General features: G+C 45.7%; 1 protein-coding gene across 8 annotated transcripts in view; it reads right to left on the bottom strand.

Annotated features, from left to right (window-relative positions):
- TDRP (testis development related protein) overlaps positions 1–23,099 on the bottom strand; it is a 77,776-nt gene that overhangs the window by 23,663 nt on the left and 31,014 nt on the right. For 5 of the 8 annotated variants that reach the window (XR_012416985.1, XR_012416984.1, XM_074000171.1 and 2 more), the window contains exon 2: positions 1,648–1,751. The exons of the other annotated variants lie outside the window; for them this stretch is intronic. Coding sequence is in view for 3 of the 5 variants with exons in the window: in XM_074000171.1 (XP_073856272.1) it covers positions 1,648–1,751 (104 nt within the window). In the remaining 2 variants the exon portion in view is untranslated. The remainder of the gene's footprint in view (positions 1–1,647; positions 1,752–23,099) is intronic. 8 annotated transcript variants of the gene reach the window in all.

Here is a 23,099-nt window from a genome sequence, read left to right on the forward strand (position 1 = left end):
TTAAAAAAATTGTTTAGAAAACTAACACAAGTCTGTATGAAAAGTTTCAAATATTAAAGTTAAGGAAAAATCAGTCACTACATGTTGTTAATGAAGTGTGTAAAAGCCATATTTTAGGACACCACTTGGCAATACATAAGCAAATAACTAGTTCTGACAAGAAATAAGTATTATTACACAAGAGAGATCCTCAAGGCAATAGGAAGGTAGTACTCAAGATTTTGAGCAAATCAGATCTATGAGAATCCAGGGTCTAGATTAAGAAACAAGGAGGGAAATCTATTCAATTTTTCAAATAGGTTTGCAATTGGATTATTAATATAGCAAGGTTGTGTCAAGCATTTAGTAGGTAATTTACTCAACAAAAATAAGAATTCAGAACACCATCTACTATAAAAAGGAAATGGTAGTGAGCGACAGCTACTGAAGAAAGATCTTCAACTACTCTTCACCCTGACTGTCCGTGAGCATCACCTGGGAACATTTGTAAGAACACCAGTGCCCAGGCCCTCTCCTTCCAGATGCTGATGTATTAGCAGGTCACCTGACCAGTTCATCAGCAGGTGAACCAGTTTACCCGTCTTCTACAGATGAGGATTGGTGAAGTCACAGCTCCATCAGAGCACGCCAGGCCACGTGTCTGTCCTCAGTGCACAAAAGTGCCGAGAAGCAGACCGGGGGCTCACAGTCCTCAAACAAAAGCAAACTCTGTACTTGTCGACTCACCAGGATTCATCTTCTAATCAAACAACTTTCCATAACACAAGAGTAAATATGCCATTGGTAATATCATTGGGTAGTCACTGAACTTATATTTTCAACTTTACACTTTTAAAATTCTGAAACACTGATGATAAATTCGCAAGGTCAGTTTAAATTTATTAAATTTTCTAAAATCTTTTACAGTTTACCAGTCAATCCTTTGCATTTTTAACAGTCGTTTTTTGATGTTGCTGTTTTGATTTGGCTTTTTTCTGAAACTACTAAAAATCTTAAGTGTGGCTACAGGCTGCTGTAAGGCTAATAAGTTCAATTTATAATTCTAAGTTATTTTCCACGTTTCCATAACCTTTCAAAATGCCAACAGAGACCCTCATGACCTTTTATCCAAAGTATAGTTTGTTTGTTTTTCATCGAACAACGCATTTCTTTTTTTTTTTTTTTTTGAGACAGAGTCTTGCTCTGTTGCCTCAGCCTCCCAGAGGTTCAAGCAATTCTCCCACCTCAGCCTCCCAAGTAGCTGGGATTATAGGCATATGCCACCATGCCCAGCTAATTTGTTTTTTGTTTTTTTTTTTAGTAGAGACGGGGTTTCACCATGTTGGCCAGGCTGGTCTCGAACTCCTGACCCTATGATCTGCCTGCACTGGCCTCCCAAAGTGCTGGGATTACAGGCATGAGCCACGGTGCCCAGCCCATTTCTGTTTATTCACAAGGGGGATGTTAACTCCGAAGCACACATCACGAAGTCCATGACCATCTGCCACTCAACAGGGACAGATGCAGTGGGGAGGGAAACAGGGACTTGCCACACCCCACAGCGTGTCCAGTTACACTGTATTTATGCCATCAAGTTTTCACTTCTACCTCCTCAGTGACTTCCTCCCTCTCCTGAAATGATCATTTTCTTACACAATTGTGACTTACCCTTTGGACTTGGGAGATTTACATCTTTCCAGGAGATGCTGCTCATCATCTTTATTAAACAGTGAAGTCACTTCTTTCCAACCTCGGAAACTTGCTCCCTGAACCTAATAAAAGGTTAAGAAAAATGTCAAATGTGATGTTATGAATCAATAGAACTCTGCTTTCTACTCCAATAACCATGGAGTTGAAATTTAGAAAAAAGAATTGGCAGAACTTACATCTTAGGTTTCCATACCTGTGTGTACACAGTTTTCTCCCATTAGCTACTAGTCATCTCAGCTGTTTTGGTATTATGGTCATAACAGCTTAACAGCTTATCAGTGATGCTGAGTAATCTAAATTTAGTAAAAGACTAGTCAATAATTATACTTTGCCTAAATAGCTTATGAAAATGATGCTTAAAATCAGACGAAGCTTCCCTCACAATTAAGAATTAGGTCTCCTTAAAACTTGGGAGATTGGGCTGGGCATGGTGGCTTATACCTGAAATCCCAGCACTTTAGGAGGCCAAGGCAGGAGGATTACTTGAGCCCAGGAGTTCAAGACCAGCCTGGGGAACAAAGTGAGACACCCCCCACCCCCGTCTCTATAAAAAATACAAAAACTTAGCCAAGTATGGTGGTGCAAACCTGTAGTTTCAGATACTCAGGAAGTTGAGGTGTGAGGATCACTTGAGCCCCAGGAGGTCAAGGCTGCAGAGAACTGTGATCTCACCACTGCACTCCAGCCTGGGCAACAGAGCAAGACCCCATCTCAAAAAACAAACAACAGCAACAACAACAAAAACACGTAGGAGACTGACCTTTGAGAAGGCTGTTACGAGGTCCCCTAGAAGGGGGGCCTCTCCAAGGTCCCCTGGAACAACTCTGCCACTACCTTTAAGCGTCAGCACCTCCATGGAGACAATGACCTTTGCCCTAACCTCTACAAGTGTAGATTTCTGAGAAGAAATAATTTTGTTGACTGTAAACAAATGATTTTGTACAATTTTTTCATTTCTGAAATCAAAGTATCTTATAATTAATAGCATATTGGATACAATGAAATCCATTACTAAGAAGAAAGAATGGAGAAAACATCTGACAACCTGGCGTGTGTCGAGGGCCCTTCATATTCACTGATTAACATTTCCCAGGGTTTATCATCACATTGCTAGGGCTGGGAAGGGTCTCTCACAGGGTAGAGCTAGCTTTTGAATACTTTGCATTGTTAAAAATATAATACAAAAATAAAGCAATCCTGAAAGCTGAAATGAGGCTGCAGGATGACACTGATCCGAGACAAAGATAATGAATACAATTCAATCAACCCTTCGAGGTAACCCAGTGATTGCCAGGTGCAATGCCTGGGGGTCTCCAGGGTGTAACACAGCCTCAAGAAGGGGCAAAGGGCAGAGACGACCCTGAAAACTAACCAGCGACTAAGGGGTCCCACTTTTATTCCCATAGGCCAGACCCTCAACTCCCTGTCTGGGCAGAGGTCTGCATCTGTAGACAGGGGGACAGGCCCTCCAACAGCTGACTGGAGAGCTGTTTATGAATTAGGTCCTGGGATAGGAGCATGATGGCAGTACCCAGGCCAAAGAAACCATCACAACAAAAACACTCGGCATCAGGTATCAGCTTTCCACATCACACACTGCACAAAAACCTATCACACAACCCATGTCATGCTGACAGCTTTGGCACACTTGCATGTACATCAGGTAAAGGATTACGTCTGATGCTCAGGGCCCATGGCATGACAGAGCATGTAGCAGGATCCTATCAAGAAGTCTCAAGAACGTAATTCTAGAGGCTGACCCATCTGGACTCTGGAGGAAAGACCAGGTGCAGTCACTATGTGCCCAGCACTGTGTGTGCAATGCCCACCTACCACATCCCTCACTCTGAGCAGTGCCCCATGGGACAGACACAGTGAAGCTTCATGACCTTGGGGAACTTGGCTCACGCAAATGGCCAGGAAGCAAAGCTGGGGCTTGAGCTAATGTCTCACTGCCAAGTTGTTACGTTCACCATTCCCAGGCCTGCCCTGTCCCAACACCACTAGGCACAAGCCTGTGCCTCACCCCTCCATGGACTGCTCACCCCTTCCCTTAATCTGTCATCACTACCTTCAGATGCTATTTGCTCCACACACCACCCGCATGTCCTAAAGGTGTGATATGGTGTGGCTCTGTGTCCCCACACAAGTCTCATGTCAAACTGTAATCCCCATGTGTCAGGGGAGGGACCCGGTGGGAGATGACTGGATCATCGGGGCAGATTTTCCTCTTGGTGTTCTCATGATAGTGAGTTCTCATGAGATCTGATCATTTAAAAGTGTGTGGCACCTCCCCTTTCTCTCTGTCCTGCCGCCATGTAAGATATGCCTTGCTTTGCTGCCACATAAGATGTGCCTTGCTTCCATTTCTGCCATGACTGTAAGTTTCCTGAGGCCTCCCCAGCCATACAGAACTGAGTCAACTAAACCTCTTTTCTTTATAAATTACGTAGTCTCAGGTCGTTCTTTATAGCAGTGTGAAAACAGACTAACGCAGAGAATTGGTACCAGAGAATTGGGCTACTGCTATAAAGATACCTGAAAATATGGAAGTATCTTTGGAATTGGGTAATGGGCAGAGGTTGGAATAGTTTGGAGGGTCCAGAAGAAGACAGGGAGATGTGGGAATGTTTGGAACTTCCTAGAGACTCGTTGAATGGTTTTGACCAAAATGCTGACAGTGATATGGACAATGAAGTCCAGGATGACGTAGTCTCAAATGGAGATGAGGAACTTATTGGAAATTGGAGTAAAGGTCACTCTTGCTTTGCCTTAGCAAAGAGACTGATGGCATTTTGCCCCTGCCCTAGAGATATGTGAAACCTTGAACTTGAGGGAGATGATTTAGGATATCTGGCAGAAGAAATTTCTAAGGAGCAAAGGGTTCAACATGTGGCCTGGGTGGTCCTAACAGCATACAGTCATATGTGTTCACAAAGAGATGATCTGAAATTAGAACTTATGTTTAAAAGGCAAGCAAAGCATACAAGTTTGAAAATTAGAAGTCTGACTCTCCAAATGGTAGAAAAGAAAACCCTTTCTGGGAAGAAATTCAAGCTGCCAGCTGCAGAAATTTGCATAAGGAAAGAAGAGCCAATGTTAATTGCCAAGACAATGGGGAAAATGTCTCCAGGGCATTTCAGAGACCTTCATGGCAGCCCCTCCCATCACAGGTCCAGAGGCCTAGGAGGGAAAAATGGTTTCCTCAGCCAGGCCCAGGGTCCTGCTTCACTGTGCACCTCTGGACATGGTGCCCTGTGTCCCAGCCACTCCACCTCCAGCAGTGGCTAAATGGGGCCAAGGTATAGCTCCAGCCATGACTTCAGAGGGTGCAAAGCCCAAGTCTTGGTGGCTTCTACATGGTATTGGGCCTGCAGGTACACAGAAGGCAGGAGTTTGGGAGCCTCTGCCTCAATTTCAGAGGAGGTAAGGAAATGCCTGGACGTCCAGGCAGAAATCTGCTGCAAGGGTAGAGCCCTCAAGAAGAACCTCTGCTAGGGCAGCATGAAGGGGAAATGTGGGGTTGCAGCCCCCACATAAGAGTCCCCACTGGAATACTGCCTAGTGGAGCTGTGAGAAGAGGGCCACTGTCCTCCAGACCCCAGAATGGTAGATCCACCACCAACTTGCACCACGCATCTGAAGAAGCCACAGGCACTGAATGCCAGCCTGTGAAAGAAGCCGAATGGGGCTGTACCCTGCAGAGCCACAAGGTCCATGGAGATGCCCAATGCCTTGGAAGCCTACCTCTTGCATCAGCATGCCCTGGATATGAGACATGGCATGTAAAGGGATTATTCTGGAACTTTAGGATTTAATGACTGCCCTGCTGGGTTTCAGACTGTAGCCCTTCGTTTTGGCCAATTTTTCCCTTTTGTGCATTTACCCAATGCCTGCACCTCCATTGTATCTTGAAAGTAACTAACTTATTTTTGATATTACAGGCTCATAGGCAGAAGGGACTTACCTTGTCTCAGATTAGACTTTGGACTTGACTTTTGAGTTAATGCTGGAATAAGATTTTGGGGAATTGTTGGGAAGGCATGACTGGTTTTGACATGTGAGAAGGATATTACATTTGGGAGAGGCCAAGAGCAGAATGATGTGGTTTGTCTCTGTGTCCCCACCCAAATTTCATGTCAAACTGTAATCCCCACACATCAGGGGAGGGACCTGGTGGGACATGACTGGATCATGGAAGCGGATTTCCTCCTTGCTGTTCTCGTGATAGTGAGTTCTCACAAGATCTGATCATTTAAAAGTGTGTGGCACCTCCCTGTTCTCTCTCTCTCCTGCCACCATGTTAAGATATGCCTTGCTTTCCCCTTGCCTCCTGACATGATTATAAGTTTCCTGAGGCCTCCCCAGCCACGTGGAACTGTGAGTCAAACCTCTTTTCTTTCTAAATTACCCAGTCTCAGGTAGTTCTTTACAGCAGTGTGTAAATGGACTAATACAACGTGATTACCCTAAGATTCCATTTTGGATATCATAAGGAAAATCAACAGGAAATGAGATTTATTGAAATATAAATTATTACCTATTGTTTCCATTGAAATTATTAGGAATAAGATGCCAAAAAAAAAATAGTCTCTATGAACTTCAAACAGAGATCTTTTTTTTTTCTTTCTTTGAGACAGGGTCTCTCTCTGTCACCCAGGCTGCAATGCAATGGCATGATCACAGCTCACTGCAGCCTCAACCTCCCAGGCTTGACTGATCCTCCCACCTCAGGCTACCAACTACAGGCATGCACCACGATGCTAATTTTTGTATTTTTTGTAGAGATGGGATCAAACAGATGTCACTGAAGAAGAAAAATCTACAAATAAAATTTACTCAGAGAGAAAAGTTTTCTAGAAATGAAATAAACAGTGAATGTGCACAACAAAAAAGATAAGTGGATGGTCTTCACTTAGATCCAGAAGTACAAATGTATGGCTGCAATATCTGGGGGCAGGGGAAGCTGAAACACACAAAGTTATGGGATTACAAAGAACAGGCCAGTAAGGCTCCCAGCAAGCCTCAGTGCACAGAGCTCTTGCTGTTCCCGCTCACCAGCCAGTGTCACCAGACTGAAGGTTCTCCTCTGAAGAGCCCTTTGTGAAGCTCATGGCCTTTCAGCCCTGTGTTCTGCAGTGCCTGGCTTACTACAGCATGCACCACTGGCGTCTGATGTCTCCAGACAGAACTGAAGCACACGGGGCACCAGTGTTCCTTTGCGAGGTCAGAGATGTGCTATGTCCTGTGCACTCTTGGCCTCCTTATCCTCTTCCACCAACTTCTTCACTGTTTATAAACTGTTAATTCATAAATTTTTAGTCTTTCTCACACATAAGCTTCCCAAAAGTCCCAGGGGAGCTGTGGGACTTCTACGGTTTCCTGGACCATTCTTCGGTAATGCTCTTCTCACCAGGAGACAAAGAGTTAACTGGCTCATTCTGTGTGACAGTAAATCTTCTCAGGTGTAAGGATCTGTCAGAGATCATTGACTTGGTACATTCCACTAGATTTTGGTGGCAAGGAGGAGTGGTTTCCTGATGAGTGGTCAGTGTTTTTCCTGGGAGCCACTTTCTGTTCCTGGCCCTCAGATGTCATCGCCAACCTGCCTTGAGCACTCTCACCTGCTGGCTGAGCAGAACAACAGCCACCTACCCAAGAACTAAACGCAGGCCACAGAAAGTGCTCCGGACAGCACCCGATGCCGAGAACAAGAGTCACATAAATGCCTCAGTTTAATGAAGACGACAGTGATGGCAATGGCTCAGACTCCCGGAGCTTCCCATGAACTGAGATGCAGAGCATCTTGGGCCACAGGCCATCTCAGAACATAGGCAAACAAGGCACATCCATTTAGGGACACCAGGTGACCCACACCCTCCCCACCCAAACCCCAGTGACATCTGGACAGTCATCTATTCACGCAACGAGTATTATCAAACCCATGAGACTGGAACTCACTCAAAGCTAACACAGCACTGCTACAGTGTCTCCCCAGCCTACGGGCCAGAGATTTAGGCCTCAGACCTAAAGGCAAATCTGTAACACACTAGCAAACAAAACCACCACCCAAAGCAGCATCTTAAAATGTGATCTTCAGAAACCCCCCCAACGCACATTACACACGCTCTCCGGAGAGTCAGTGCACGTGGCTTGAACACAACTCACCTCTGCACACCAACGCCCCTGCTGCTTTTACGGGTATCTGCTGGCCTCCAGGGGCTCGCCCTTCTCCCCACTTCCTTTGCCTTCAAATCTCTTTTCTGTTTTGTTCTTACTGTGAGATACAGAAATGTCCTTATCCCCTAGGCAGTGCAGCAATGTGCACAGGGAACAGCTTCCTCTCCCTTCTAACTTCACTCACCCTCGGGATGAGGAAGTCTCAGGCCCACCCGAAGTCTGAGGCCCACAAACCTCACACTCAAGCATCTGGCCACCTGCTAGGCAGGTCAGTCACCAGCCACCACACACAGCACGCTAGCCCTGAGGAGGCCAGCCTTCCTGACAAGCATGCCTTAATCTCCCATTTCTGCATAGAATTTTTCAGGAATTCCACCCTTTGAACACCACACTGGGCTGGCAGTAGAACCCACATTTTCAGTTGTGTGGTCTCCACTAACCACACCAGTGTCCCTGTAGCACCTGGCTGGCTGCTGCACATCCCATCAGATGACCCTGGAGCTAGGGCTCCATCCCACCACCAGCTTCCTGAGCCCCTGCTCTCACATGCGCCTCCATGGAGAACCAGCAAGGGAATCCCTCTCTATTGCCAGGTGAGCAATTAGAAGAGGTTGGAGTCCTAGAAGGTGCACAAATAGACATGATTGAAGTGTGAGCATGAGGACTGCTGCGAGGCCACCACTCATCCATTATGCGGGCAGACAACGGCCACGTGCAGCTGGGAGGAGCAGCAGGTTTCAGAAGCACCTCTGGGGTCCCTAAGCCCAGGCCAGGCATGGTCCTTCTGGGGCCGAGGTCATCACAGCTGGACTTAATAATTCAGAAAAAATCCATCAAAACCAGACACCTTGGTCTCTACCTGAAGTCTCCACATTTCCCTCTGAGCATCCCCCGGGAGGGACGGGAGGGAAAGTCCTCGCCTGAGCACTCTGCTCCTGTAGCCAGCAAGGCTGGCCCTCGAGGTGGGGCTTCCTGAAAGGCCCAGGGAGGACATGGACATTGTCCTGAGGTGGACAAATTCTTACGTGGTGTCAGCGTAAGTGCTGCTCGTGGTGTGGGGCATGAAGAAGAAAGTTCTCCTCTTCTGCGGGCAGAGCCCTGCAGAGTCTGTTCTATGGGAAGGCACAAAAAACCCAAACGCGTCTTGGAGACCAGGGAGAATGATGGTAAAACATTCTTTAAAACTGAGATTCAATTCAGAGAGAAAGCGACATCCAAAACGATGAAGACAGATGAGATGTGCTGTAAAACGCTGGTGATGACCAAGAAGTTAGGTCACAGAAATGAGAAAGTAAGTTTCCGCACAAAACAACGAAAAATGATTTTTTTCCTGTTTTAGCTATACCTTAGTTGTAAAAAAGTGCTTCATGTTTCATGAAGAAAATTATGAAATATTGTAAAGAAAATTAATATCCATAATTTACCAAAATTATTCCTGTTAGGTTAAATGGCAGTGTCTTATCAAAAATGTGCAGACAGGCCGGGACCTCTGGCCAGCACTGAATACACAGGGAGTCGTAGGCCTCGTCCGCAGGCCCCACCAGCGTGCACGTCCAGATCCTGTCCATGAGCACAGAGCTTGGGTACGGCAACCCTGAAGGCTTTGTTTAGAAGAATTGAACCTGCCAATCTTTACCTCCTGTAATCAGAAAACAGACCCTCATCTAACCAAGTGACACTCTCAGAAGTGCCATCCTTCATACTTAATCTCACAATTTGTAATCTTGAAATCTTAAACAAAATGTCCAAGATACAGCGTCATTTGCGTTTTCTCCTATTTTTCATCAAATGTAAAATTCGAGCACTAAGGTTTGATTTATCCCGATAAAGCAGATGGAAATTTCTCCTTTTGCCACAGGAAGGGCAGGTGTACTGGACCCTGGCCCTGGGAGAAAACCTCCAGGCTGCTCCGGGCAACTCTGGGTCCTGACGACCAGGGCAGGAAAAAGCACAGCAAGGCTGAACAGTGACACCTGAGACCATCCCAATAACGTGGGCAAGATCAGGAAGTGTTACACCAGAGTACCTGTGAAGGACAGAATCCAGAGAGAGGGTTAACAAGAACATGAGCATAACGCTCGGGTCAGCTCAGTGCATGCCACATAACCTGCACCTCCCAGTTCAGTCCAGAGTTCATGTAATTTTAATATTTTAATAAAACAAATTTCCTGGTATATGTTTTTTGTTTTGTTTTGTTTTTTGGAGGCGGAGTCTTTCTCTGTTGCCCAGGCTGGAGTGCAGTGGCGCGATCTCGGCTCACTGCAACATCCACCTCCTAGGTTCAAGTGATTCTCCTGCCTCAGCCTCCCGAGTAGCTGGGATTACAGGTGATGGCCACCATGCCCGGCTAACTTTTGTATTTTTAGTAGAAATGAGGTTTCACTATGTTGGCCCGGCTGGTCTTGAACCCCTGCCCTCAAGTGATCCAACCACCTCAGCCTCCCAAAGTGCTGGGATTACAGGCGCGAGCCACCACGCCTGGCCCTTTCCTGGTATACATTTTAAAGGTATTTAAGTTCATATGTCAGGGCAAAAGAAGAAATCTTTGTTAGGCCAGGTATCCCAACTTCTCATGAGGAACACTGCATCACAGCGGGGTGAGCGTGTGCAGTGCCAGCATGGGACACGGTACAGATGGTTTGCTGGTATCAACCACAGGGCGCTGGCATCCCTGCAGTCACAGGCACACAATACAGCTCTTTGTGAAGATGAAAAGAGGTGAATGTGGAAGGAGCTGTACACGACCCTGACCCACCCCCTCCAGAGCCCACCCTCTCCAAAGCCCACCCCCAGAACAGTTCTGGACAAAGGCTTAGCGCTGGCATTCAGTGTCTTGAAGCTGTTTTAGGGGTGGTGACGAGGTAAAGGAGGACTCTGGGAAGAGTGAAAGCACAGGCCCCAGGCCTCTTCTTGGCATCACCACTGGCTACCACCCCCCGTCTTCCTGAATACCGTGGAAATGCTGTGATCCTGGGAACACAAAACACAGTGCCCCCCAGAGGCGAAGATTTCAATTACGTACAACAAAAAGGCACAGAACAGCTTAGTCTTCTTTCACCCCTTCTAAATTTTGAAACTCACAGTGAACTTATCTTTAAACACACTGAAGTTATTGAGAAACTGGCCATTCTACAAAACATTGGTTGCTGAACCCAGTCCTGACATCCAGGTCAAACTGTGAGACCAAATCCCACAGTCATCAGACAAGACCCATCAGGCTACACGAAGGCCCACAGCCATGTTCACCAAACTGCAGGGTGCCAGGCAAGGACCCTTCAGGGCGTGGTGGGACTACGCGGCCATAGCAAGACCAGGCTCCCACCGGAGGGGCTGCTGATCTGACCCCCAGCCTGCCTGAACGCAGTCTGACTCAGAAAACTGGCTTGGGTGACCTAGGCACACCTCAGCACACACAAACATGGAACCCAGAGCCACGCACCAGAACCCATGCCCACCTCAGCACGTGTCAACACACAATCCAGAGCCACGCACCAGGACCCATGCCCACCTCAGCACGTGTCAACATGCAATCCAGAGCCACGCACCAGGACCCATGCCCACCTCAGCACACACCAACACAGAATCTAGAGCCACACACTGGAACCCATGCCCACCTCAGCACACGTCAACATGGAATCCAGAGCCATGCACCAGGACCCATGCCCACCTCAGCATGTGTCAACACGCAATCCGGAGCCACGCACCAGGACCCATGCCCACCTCAGCACACACCAACACAGAATCTAGAGCCACACACTGGAACCCATGCCCACCTCAGCACACGTCAACATGGAATCCAGAGCCATGCACCAGGACCCATGCCCACCTCAGCATGTGTCAACACGCAATCCGGAGCCACGCACCAGGACCCATGCCCACCTCAGCACACACCAACACAGAATCTAGAGCCACACACTGGAACCCATGCCCACCTCAGCACACGTCAACATGGAATCCAGAGCCACGCACCAGGACCCATGCCCACCTCAGCATGTGTCAACATGCAATCCGGAGCCACGCACCAGGACCCATGCCCACCTCAGCACGTGTCAACACGCAATCCAGAGCCATGCACCAGGACCCATGCCTGCTTCAGCACACGTCAACACAGAATCCAGAGCCACACACTGGAAACCATGCCCACCTCAGCACACATCAACATGGAATCTAGAGCCACACATCAACCAACGCCCACCTCAGCATGCACCAACATGGAATCCAGAGCCATGCATCGGAACCTGTGCCCACCTCAGCACGCACCAACACGGAATCCAGAGCTGCACACTAGAACCAAAACCCACCTCAGCACATGTCAACACGGAATCCAGAGCCAGGCATGAGAACCTGTACCCACCTCAGGACATACCAACACGGAATCCAGAGACACACACACTGCCCACCTCAGGACACACCAACATGGAATCCAGAGCCACATAAGAGCAATCCACGCTCACCTCAGCACACACCAACATGGAATCCAGAGCCAGGCATGAGAACCTGTACCCACCTCAGGACACACCAACACGGAATCCAGAGCCACACACTGGAACCAAAGCCCACCTCAGCATACACCAACACACAATCCAAAGCCACACACCAGAACCCATGCTCACCCCAGCACATGTCAACACGGAATCCAGAGCCACGCACCAGGACCCATGCCAACCTCAGCACGAGCCAACACGGAATCCAGAGCCACACACTGGAACCCACGCCCACCTCAGCACGAGCCAACACGGAATCCAGAGCCACACACTGGAACCCACGCCCACCTCAGCACGAGCCAACACGGAATCCAGAGCCACACACTGGAACCCATGCCCACCTCAGCACGAGCCAACACGGAATCCAGAGCCACACACTGGAACCCACGCCCACCTCAGCACACACCAACATGGAATCCAGAGCCCCGTGTCGGAACCCAGTCCACCTGAGCCTGCCCTGGGTTCTGACAGCAGCCCTGTCACTGGTTGCTCATCTGTCAGATGCCAGCTGTGTGACCTCCAGGAGATGTTTCTCCTCCTGTTAATTTCTGCAAACATATATTTTAAAAACAAAAGGAGGACCGGCCTCAGAAAAGGCCCCACTGCAGCACTGGGTCTTGTGTTTCCTTTGATATGCTCCAGACAGCCTGTTTCGGGCAGCGTTTTCTTTTTCCTTGAGTTTTAACCTGGGGGTGCAGCAATAAAGTATTTATTTCAAGAGTCCTGAAGTCGGTCAGGGGAGGCAGGGGGAGGGCCTAGAGCAGTCCAGGAGCCCCTAACAAACCCCCTCACCAAGTGAAGTGAGAACGGAGCCCCCTTCCCTGCAGGAGGGATCCAGTTTGCAGAATGTTCAAAAAGGCAGACTCTGGGCTCTGCCACAAACCCTGATTCACACACAGACAGTCCAAACCTTCAAACCACTCACGCTCAATACCTGCAGTTTTGGGAATAAGAAGTCGCCACTCCAGCCCTGTTTGGTGAACTGGCAATTCCTGTAAGGATCACCAGGTTACAATCTGGGTCAACAGACTTTGCCATTTATTTCAGAACAGTCAGTCTGAAGATCTTGATGCCAGTTAAGTCTGAACACACCAGAAACTGGCACTCAAGACAGTAACTGAGACAAATGAACACGTGTTCTCTGCTCATTCGCATTGCTCATTCGCATTTTGGAACCCAGACTTATAAATTCATTCTAAGCTCATGAGGGGCACTATTAATCATTTCTCATTCTGAAAAACTTCTACCTATGTCCTTTTTGAGATACGTATTTGGAAACCAAATGACTAAGTGTATATTAATAATGGTTATTACTTATATGGAGAAGGATTTGGGACTAGGGAAAGGGGAACTTTTACTTCCCACAGTTTTAAACAAAGTATTTTGATGAAATAAAAATATTTCATACATGATGGCTTCATATTCAGTTTACAAAAACAATACACATAATCACATAATTTTGTATGCCTCATAAAAACAAACATTAATTAACACATTTGGAATTACTTATGTAATCTAAAACCAAAACCTCTCAACACTGTGTACCTGCAAATGGACCCACAGACCTAAAACAGCTATAGCCACCCTTGGTACAAATATTCTTTTCAGCAGGTTTGTAAAGAACTGAAAAGGATTAATTCTGTAAGTGCATTAACTGTACAAGTCCACAAATACCTCTGCCACCAAGTGCTAAAGCAGTTTTAATAACACGTTCATTATGAGTCTTGTGAAACAGGGGTGGGAAGGATCTTTTAAAAGGATAAATATTGCTTTTCACAATATTGAAGACGTGTAAAATTTCTCTTCTGTTTTTATAAAACTAGAATGAGCAATCCCGATGAGGAAATATAATCCATGACTACTGCGAACCGAAATCCAGACTGCAGGTGCACGAGGGTTGCTAGAAATACCTCAGATGGGAACTTAAGCCATGGCCAGAAGCCAGTGTCAGCTCCCATCAACTTCCAGCCATTTCCCATGAAGGCCCTGCAGATCTCCAGCCACAGCAGCGGGAACGCGTGGCCAACAGAAACCAATGCAACCTGCCAGTGCTTTACCGAGGCTTTAGGTTGAGAACAGTAAGAAAAATGATTATTCTCACAGCCCAGGCTTGTGTGTACCAGAAGGGAAATCGTGAGCTGCTATATAAACATCCTCCGATGAACATGAAAAACTCTCAAACTGCTGGGTCCAGAGGCAGCCACACAAACCCTCAAATCACAAACAAAGTCAGCACATACATATCAACTTGCTGGCTTCACCCAGTGCCAGCCAGGACAGGGTCCCTAAGCAGCAGGGTAGTGGGAGCTGTCTGGAAATGTGGGCATGGACACCGCTGTGGCCTAACGGCTGGGGGTCTGGGTTTCCTCTTTCTCCTCACCCATTCAGCCATGGCCGCTCTCCCTGCCACACAGACAGAGGGGCAGAGCCACAGGAACGCTATTTTTTCAAGAAATGAATACTCCAGATTTCCCTGTTTTTGCTGTAAGAAAATTGAAATTATTTAAACAACAACAACAACAAAAACACATGTAGGACCTCTGGAAATGCTCCTAAGGGCAAACAGTGAACAAGTATCTATTCAAGAAAATGCTTAAACATTTGGTACAAAAGACCAGCAACCAAGACCACTCCCTTTTCACCCACCCCCCCCCCAGCTCAGGGGTTGGGGAGAATCCACTCAGGAAAGCCACAGCCAACAGCACAGGTTCCCTCACTCCAGCTCCAAGTGGGACAACTTTCATCCCAGGAGGAGCTGGACTTCAGCATCTCACATGCTGTCCCCAGCTGCCTGTGGCTGACGCTAAGCCCCAGCTGAATGCTACGGAGAGGTGAGGACTCCCTTCTTCCAGCTCCACTCACAGGAAGGAGGCGCTGCTGTGTGTGTGCTGCACTGAAAGCAGTGGAGCCCTGATCACCCTTCCTGGGCTCGAGAAGTGATGGTTCCACCCCAGGAGAAGCAAGCTGATAGGACTCTCCACTACAGCAAATGCGCAGTTCCCAGAGCAGGACTGTCACTCGGAGAGCAGCTTGCCTTTGTCCCCATCCCCAGCTCCAGAGCCTTGGCGGAGAGATGTCCCTGGTGGAGAAGCAGGACATAAAGCAGTAGCTATGGACCAGCACTAACCTTCAGAGCTGTGGAAGACAATCTCTTTCCAAAGGAGCCCACTTCATTTGCACAGAGTGTGGAGAAGTTTAAACATAAAGGAGTTCCAGCACCACTGGAGTTTGTGGTGAAGTGCAACTGGGAGGTACTAGTCCATTCTCACACTGCTATAAAGGATAATACCTGGGACTGGGTAATTATAAGGGAAAGAGGTTTAATTGACTCACAGTTCTGCAAGCTTACCAGAAAGCATGGCTGGGAAGCTTTGGGAAACTTACAATCAGGCAGAAGGCAAAGGGGAGGCAGGCACCTTCTTCACAAGGCAGGAGGGAATATGAGTGTGCACAGGAAGAACTGCCGCTTTAAAACCATCTGATCTCATGAGACTCACTCATTATCATGAGAACAGTGTGGGGGAAACTGCCCCCATAATCCAATCACTTCCCTCCCTCAACACGTGGGGACTGCAATTCTAGATGAGATCTGCGTGGGGACACAGGGCCAAGCCATACCAGAAGGAGATCTGAGACACAGGCTAACCTGTAGGCTGCTGGCTTTCAGGGAAGAACTAGGGAATAAGACAGCTGGAAGTATCCTTCTTGGGGTCAGAGCAAATATCAAGCAGGGACCTCAAACTATTCCTTCAAAGAAGCCAGTTTGATTGGATTCATTTGTAGAGCAGTGTATCCCCAGGACATTTTTTAAACCACAGAGCGATCAGCAGCAATTACTGGAATTTAGCAGCTGCGTGGGGTCAGGGACAGAGGAAGAAAGGCTACCACACCTCCCTCATCCCAGGTAAGAGGGGCCACACCCAACAGTGCCCTTCCCCACCAGGAGCCACATCAGGAGTTAAACACCACTCGGCCACTCGGCGCACGGTGGAGAACTGACTTCTCTAAAATAATCCAGCCAATCACTAAGCAAATAAAGAGACAAATAACAACAGCAAGAATGGGAAAGGGGGAACACTCAGTACCCAGAGTTGCTACAATGTATCATCCAAAATGTCCAGTTTCTAACCAGTGGGCACTAGGCTTAATACCTGGGTGACAAAATAATCTGTACAACAAACTCCCGTGACACGAGTTTACATATATAACAAACTTTCACCTATACTATTTAACTTAAAGTTAAAAAATAAAAATAAAACATATGAAGTGTCCAGTTTCCAACAAAAAGTTTTCAGGCTGCCAAAGAAAAAGAAAGGTGCCGGGCGCGGTGGCTCACGCCTGTAATCCCAGCACTTTGGGAGGCCGAGGTGGGCGGATCACAAGGTCAGGAGATCGAGACCATGGTGAAACCCCGTCTCTACTAAAAATACAAAAAATTAGCTGGGCGTGGTTGCGGGCACCTGTAGTCCCAGCTACTCGGGAGGCTGAACCAGGAGAATGGCGGGAACCCGGGAGGCAGAGCTTGCAGTGAGCCGAGATCGCGCCACTGCACTCCAGCCTGGGCAACAGAGCGAGATTCCGTCTCAAAAAAAAAAAAAAAGAAAGAAAGGCATAACCCATACATCAGAAAACAACAGCAGGCAACACAAACTGCCAGATCTGTGGATTTAACAGAAGACTTCAAAGAACCATTATAAATATGTTACCAAAGCTAAAGGAAAGTATGAAAAAGGAAGTATGATAAAGAAAGTATGTAAAGGAAGGTATGATGGTAATGTTGCATCAAAGGCAGAATGTCAGTAAAGGGACAGAAATTATCAAAAAGAACCAACTGGAATTTCTAGAGATGAAAAGTATAATACATGAAATAAAAAAATCACCAGAGGGGCTTTACAGTAGACTTTAGAGAAGAAAAAATTAAGTGAACTTGAAGACAGATTGCTACAGATAAAATGTGTATTAGTTCATTTTCACATTGCTATAAAGAACTGCCCAAGACTGGGTAATTTATAAAGAAAAGCGGTTTAATTGACTCAGTTCCACATGGCTGGGAAGGCCTCATGAAACTTACAAAAATGGGGGAAGGTACAAGGCAAAGGCACGTCTAATATGGCAGCAGGCAAGACAGAGAGCAAATGAGTGAAGGGGGAAGACCTCCTTATAAAACCATCAGATCTCATGAGAACTCACTATCACAAGAACAGCATACGGGAAACCATCCCCATGATCCAATCACCTCTCACCAGGTCCTGCCCTTGTTACATGGGGATTATGGGAATTACAATTCAAGATGAGATTTGGGTGGGGACACAGAGCCAAACCATATCATTCCATCCCAGCCCCTCCCAAATCTCATTTCTTTCACTTTTCAAGACACAATTATGCCTTCTCAACAGTTCCCCAAAGTCCTAATTCATTTCAGCATTAACTCAAAAGTCTAAATCCAAAGTCTCATCTGAGACAAGGCAAGTCCCTTTGCCTATGAGCCTGTAAAATCAAAAGCAAGCTAGTTACTTCCTAGCTACAATGGAGATACAGACATTGGGTAAATGTTCCTGCACAAATGGGAGAAACTGGCCAAAACAAAGAGGCTACAGACCCATGCAGGTCCAAAATCCAATGAGGCACTCATTACATCTTAAAGCTCCAAAATAATCTCCTTTGACTCCTTGTCTCACACATCCAGCTCATGCTGATGCAAGAGATGGGCTCCTATCACCTTGGGCAGCTCCACCCCTGTGGTTTTGCAGGGTACGTCCCCTGCACCCCAGCTGCTTTCATGGCTGGTATTAAATGTCTGCAGCTTTTCCAGGCATATGGTGCAAGCTGTCAGTGGATCTACCATTCTGGGATCAGGGGATGGGGATGATGGCCCTTTTTTCACAGTTACACTAGACAATGCCCCAGAGGGGACTCTGTGTGGGGCTTCCAACCCCACATTTCCCTTCCATACTGGCCTAGCAGAGGTTCTCCATGAGGGCTCTGCCCCTGCAGCAAACTTCTGTCTGGACATCCAGGCATTTCCATACATCTCTGAAATCTAGCCAGAGGTTCTCCAACCTCAATTATTGACTTCTGTGCACTCACAGGACCAATACCAAGTGGAAGCAGCCAAGGACTGGGGCTTGCACACTCCGAAGCAATGGCCTGAGTTGTACCTTGGCCCCTTTTCCCCATGGCTGGAGCAGCTGGGACACAGGGCACCAAGTACCACGCTACACACAGCAGGGGGGCCCTGGACCTACCTCATCTGGCCCATTTTTTCCTCCTGGCCTCCAGGCCTGTGATGGGAGGGGCTGCCACAAAGGTCTCCTACATGCCCTGGAGACATTTTCCCTATTGTCTTGGTGATTAACATTTGGCTCCTTGTTACTTACGCAAATTTCTGCAGCTGGCTCGAATTTCTCCCCCAAAAATGGGTTTTTCTTTTCTATTACATTGTCAGGCTGCAAATTTTCCAAACTTTTATGCCTGTTTCCTTTTTAACATAAGTTCTGTGAAAGTAAAATAAATTTTGGGACTCCAAAATCACTAAGCTAAAGGGAAAAGTCAAGCTGGGAACTGCTTAGGGCAAACCCGGGAAGTGGAGGTTGCAGCGAGCCAAGATTGTGCCACTGCACTCCAGCCTGGGTGACAGACCAAGCAACCAAATTTAGACACATGCGATGTGACCTCCAGGAGGAAGCACAGAGCTGTGCCCACTCCCCAGGGAATCAGGGTGTGTCACTCACCCAGCACGCCAGTGTGTTCACCAACCAGGAAGCTCCACTAAGCTTTAGCATCCAGAGTTGTTACTGGGGTTTAAATAGGTATGCATAATTGGTTAAATAATTGGCCACATGACTGCACTCAGTCTCCAGTTCCTCTCTTATCCCCAGAAGTCTGGCAGCTGGAAAATTCCAACCCTCTAGTTGCATGTTTGCCTTCCTGGTAACCAGCCCCCATCCTGAGGCTATCTAGCGGCCAGCCTCAAGTCTCTTCATTAGCATAAGATGACACCCTTCTCAGGAAATTCCAAGAGTTTTTGAACCTCTGTGCCAGGAACCAGAGACAAAAGATCAGAGGTAATCTTTATTATAACACCCAAAGACAGGGAGATAATCTTGAAAGCTACAAGAGAAAAATGACCAATAACTTATGAAGGAAGCCCCAATAAGATTAACAGCTGACTCTCAGTAAAAAAAAAAAAATGAAGGCCGGAAGGCAGTGGAATAACACAATCAAAGCACTCAATGAAGGAAAAAAAATTCTCAACCAAGAATCCTATACCCAGCAAAGACCATCTTTCAAAACTGAAGGTAAAATACAGACTTTCCTAGATGAATAAATCTGAACTTCTTGCTAGCAAACCCACCTTATGAGAAACACTAAAGGAACTTCTTCAGCTGAAAATGAGGAACTCCGTACAGCAACTCATATCCACATGAGAAAACAAAGGGCACCAGTAAAGGTAATTATATAATTTTAAAATACAGTACTGATGCATTTTTGTTTCTTCCCAGAACTAATTTGAAAAGCAACTGCATAGAAGAATAGGGATATACTACATAGAAATGTAATGTGTATGTAATATATTTGCCAGTAACACCACAAAAGATGAAGGCAGAAGCAAAGCTATATCAGGCTAAGAAATTGGCTACAGATGGTAAGGTAATAAATGAAAACGTTACATTTAAAAGTATACATAAGGCAAAAGAAAGCAGTAAAGGAATAAAATGAAGGCATGAGACATATGGAAAACAAAAAGGGAAATGGCAGACGTAAATCCAACTCTACTAATATTAAATGTGAATGGATTAAAACTCCAATCAAAGGCAAATATTATCACACTAGATTTTTAAAACACAATCCAACTAAATGCTGCCTATAGGGGACACACTTCAGAAGCAAAGATAAAAACAGATTGAAAGTGAAATGAAGGAAGTAGAGAGATGCAAACAGCAACCACAACAGAGCTGAAGTGACTATGTAAACAAAAGAGTTTAAAAAATTTTTTTAATGTTGCTAAAGAGAATTTCATCAAAATAAATGCAACAGCCAATCAAGAAGATATAACAAAGACTTATATGTCCATAGTAACAGGGCAACAAAATACAAGAAACAAAAATGGACAGACATAAAGGGAGAACTAAAAAAATCCAAGGTTCACAGAGATTTCACCACTTTCAATAATGGATAGAAGATTAACAACAGAAGATGTGGAAAAACATTACAAACTAATAAGGCCTAACAGATAGTTATAGAACACTCCAACAATGGAATGTACATTCTTCTCAAGTGCAAATAGATCAGTCTTCAGGACAGATCATAAGCTAGGTGACAAAACAAACCTGGATATATTTAACAGCATAAAACTATTCAAAGTCCATTCTTTGACCATAATGGAATGAAATTAGAAACAAAAGCAGGAAAAACTCACAAATATGTGGAAATTTAAAAACTCACTCTTAAATTACCAATGGGTCTAAGAAGTCAGAAAATACTTGTAAATAAAGTGCAGACACAACATACAAAAAACATGGGATGCAGTTAACGCAATGCTTAGGAAGAAATTTGTAGCTGTAAATGTCTATAGAGAGAAAGAAAGATTTCAAATCAACAACTTAAACTTCTATCTTTTTGTTGTTGTTGTTGTTGTTGAGACAGAGTCTCGCTCTGTCACCCAGGCTGGAGTGCAGTGGCCGGATCTCAGCTCACTGCAAGCTCCGCCTCCCGGGTTCACGCCATTCTCCTGCCTCAGCCTCCCAAGTAGCTGGGACTACAGGCGCCTGCCACCTCGCCCGGCTAAGTTTTTATATTTTTAGTAGAGACGGGGTTTCACTGTGTTAGCCAGGATGGTCTCGATCTCCTGACCTCGTGATCCGCCCATCTCGGCCTCCCAAAGTGCTGGGATTACAGGCTTGAGCCACCGCGCCCGGCCACTTCTATCTTAAGGCAGTGGAAAAAGAGCAAACTAGACCTAAAGGAAGCAAAAGGTAGGAAATCACAAAGATTAAAGCAGAAATTAATCAATGGAGAATAACAGAAGAGAAATAAACAAAATCAAAATTTGGTTCTTTAAAAAAACAAAATTGGGGCCGGATGCAGTGGCTCACACCTGTAATCCCAGCCATCTGGGAGGCCGAGGCAGGTGGATCATGAGGTCGAGAGATTGAGCCCATCCTGGCTAACACAGTGAAACCCCATCTCTACTAAAAAAAAAAAAAAAAAAATTAGCTGGGCATGGTGGCACATGCCTGTAGTGCCAGCTACTTGGGAGGCTGAGGCAGGAGAATCACTTGAACCCAGGAGGCAGAGATTGCAGTGAGCCAAGATCGTGCTACTGCACTCCAGCCTGGCAACAGAGCAAGACTCTGTCTCAACAACAAAAAAAAAATCAGCAAAATTGATAAATCTTTAAACTGACCAAGAAAAAAGACTTAAATTACTGGAATCAGAAATGAAAGAGGAGACATTACTATTGATCTTATATAAATCAAGAATATAAAGAAACATTATGAACAACTGTCCATCAAAGCAAATAGGTAACTTAGAAAAAATGGACAGATTGCTACAAAGACACAAACTACCAAAACTGACTCAAGAAGAAACAGAAAATCTGAATAGATCTATAACAAGTGGAGAGCCCAGGCACAGTGGCTCATGCCTGTAATCTCAGCATTTTGGTAGGCCAAGGTGGGCAGATCACCCGAGGCCAAGAATTTGAGACCAGCCTGGCCAACGTGGCAAAACCCTGTTCTAATAAAAATACAAAAATTAGCCGGGCATGGTGGCACATGCCTGTAATCCCAGCTACTCAGGAGGCTGAGGTGGGAGAATCGCTTAAACCTGGGAAGTGGAGGTTGCAGTGAGCCAAGATTGTGACACTGCACAGCCTGGGTGACAGAGTGAGATTCCATCTCAAAAAAAAAAAGGTGGAAAAATTGAATTAGTAATCAAAAGGCTACCCAAAAAGAAAAGCACAGGCCCAAATATGTTTGCTACTAAATCCTACCGACTATTTAAAGAATTAATACCAATTCTTCACACTCTTTAAAAAAAAAAGTAGAAGAGCAAGGAACATTTTCTAATTCATTTTGTGATGGCACTATTATGCTGATACCAAAATTAGACAAAGACACCATGAGAAAAGGAAATTATAGACTAGTATCTCTTATGAATATGGACCAAAAAAACTTACTCACCAAAATGTCACCAAACTGAATCCAAAAACAGTAAAATATGAAAAGAATTATGTACCATAATCAAGTGGGATATATCTCAGGAAAGAAAGGTTGGCTTAACATCTGAAAATCAATTAATATAGCAAATGAATAAAAAACAAAAACTATATAAGCATCTCCATATATGCAGAAAAAACATTTGGCAAAATCCAATACTCTTTCATGATAAAAATATTCAACAAAGTAGAAAAAGGAGGGAACTTCCTCAACCTAATAATGGGTGTCTATGAAAATACCACAGTTAACACAACATAATAAATGGTTAAAGACTGAAAGCTTGCCTCCCAAGATCAGGAACAAGACAAGGATGCCCATTCTTGCCTCTTCTATTCAACACTATGCTCATTTCAGCCACAGCAACTAGACAAGAAAAGTAAAATGCATACAGAAAGGAAAGAAAGTGAAACTATCTCCATTTGCTAACATGATCTTTTGCATAAAAAATATGAAGAAATCCACTAAAAAGCTATGTTAGAACCAATAAAAGAGTTCAACAAAGTTACAGGACACATCATGAATACAC

This window comes from Macaca fascicularis, chromosome 8 (genome assembly GCF_037993035.2).
Source record: "Macaca fascicularis isolate 582-1 chromosome 8, T2T-MFA8v1.1".
Classification (NCBI taxonomy): Eukaryota; Metazoa; Chordata; class Mammalia; order Primates; family Cercopithecidae; genus Macaca; species Macaca fascicularis.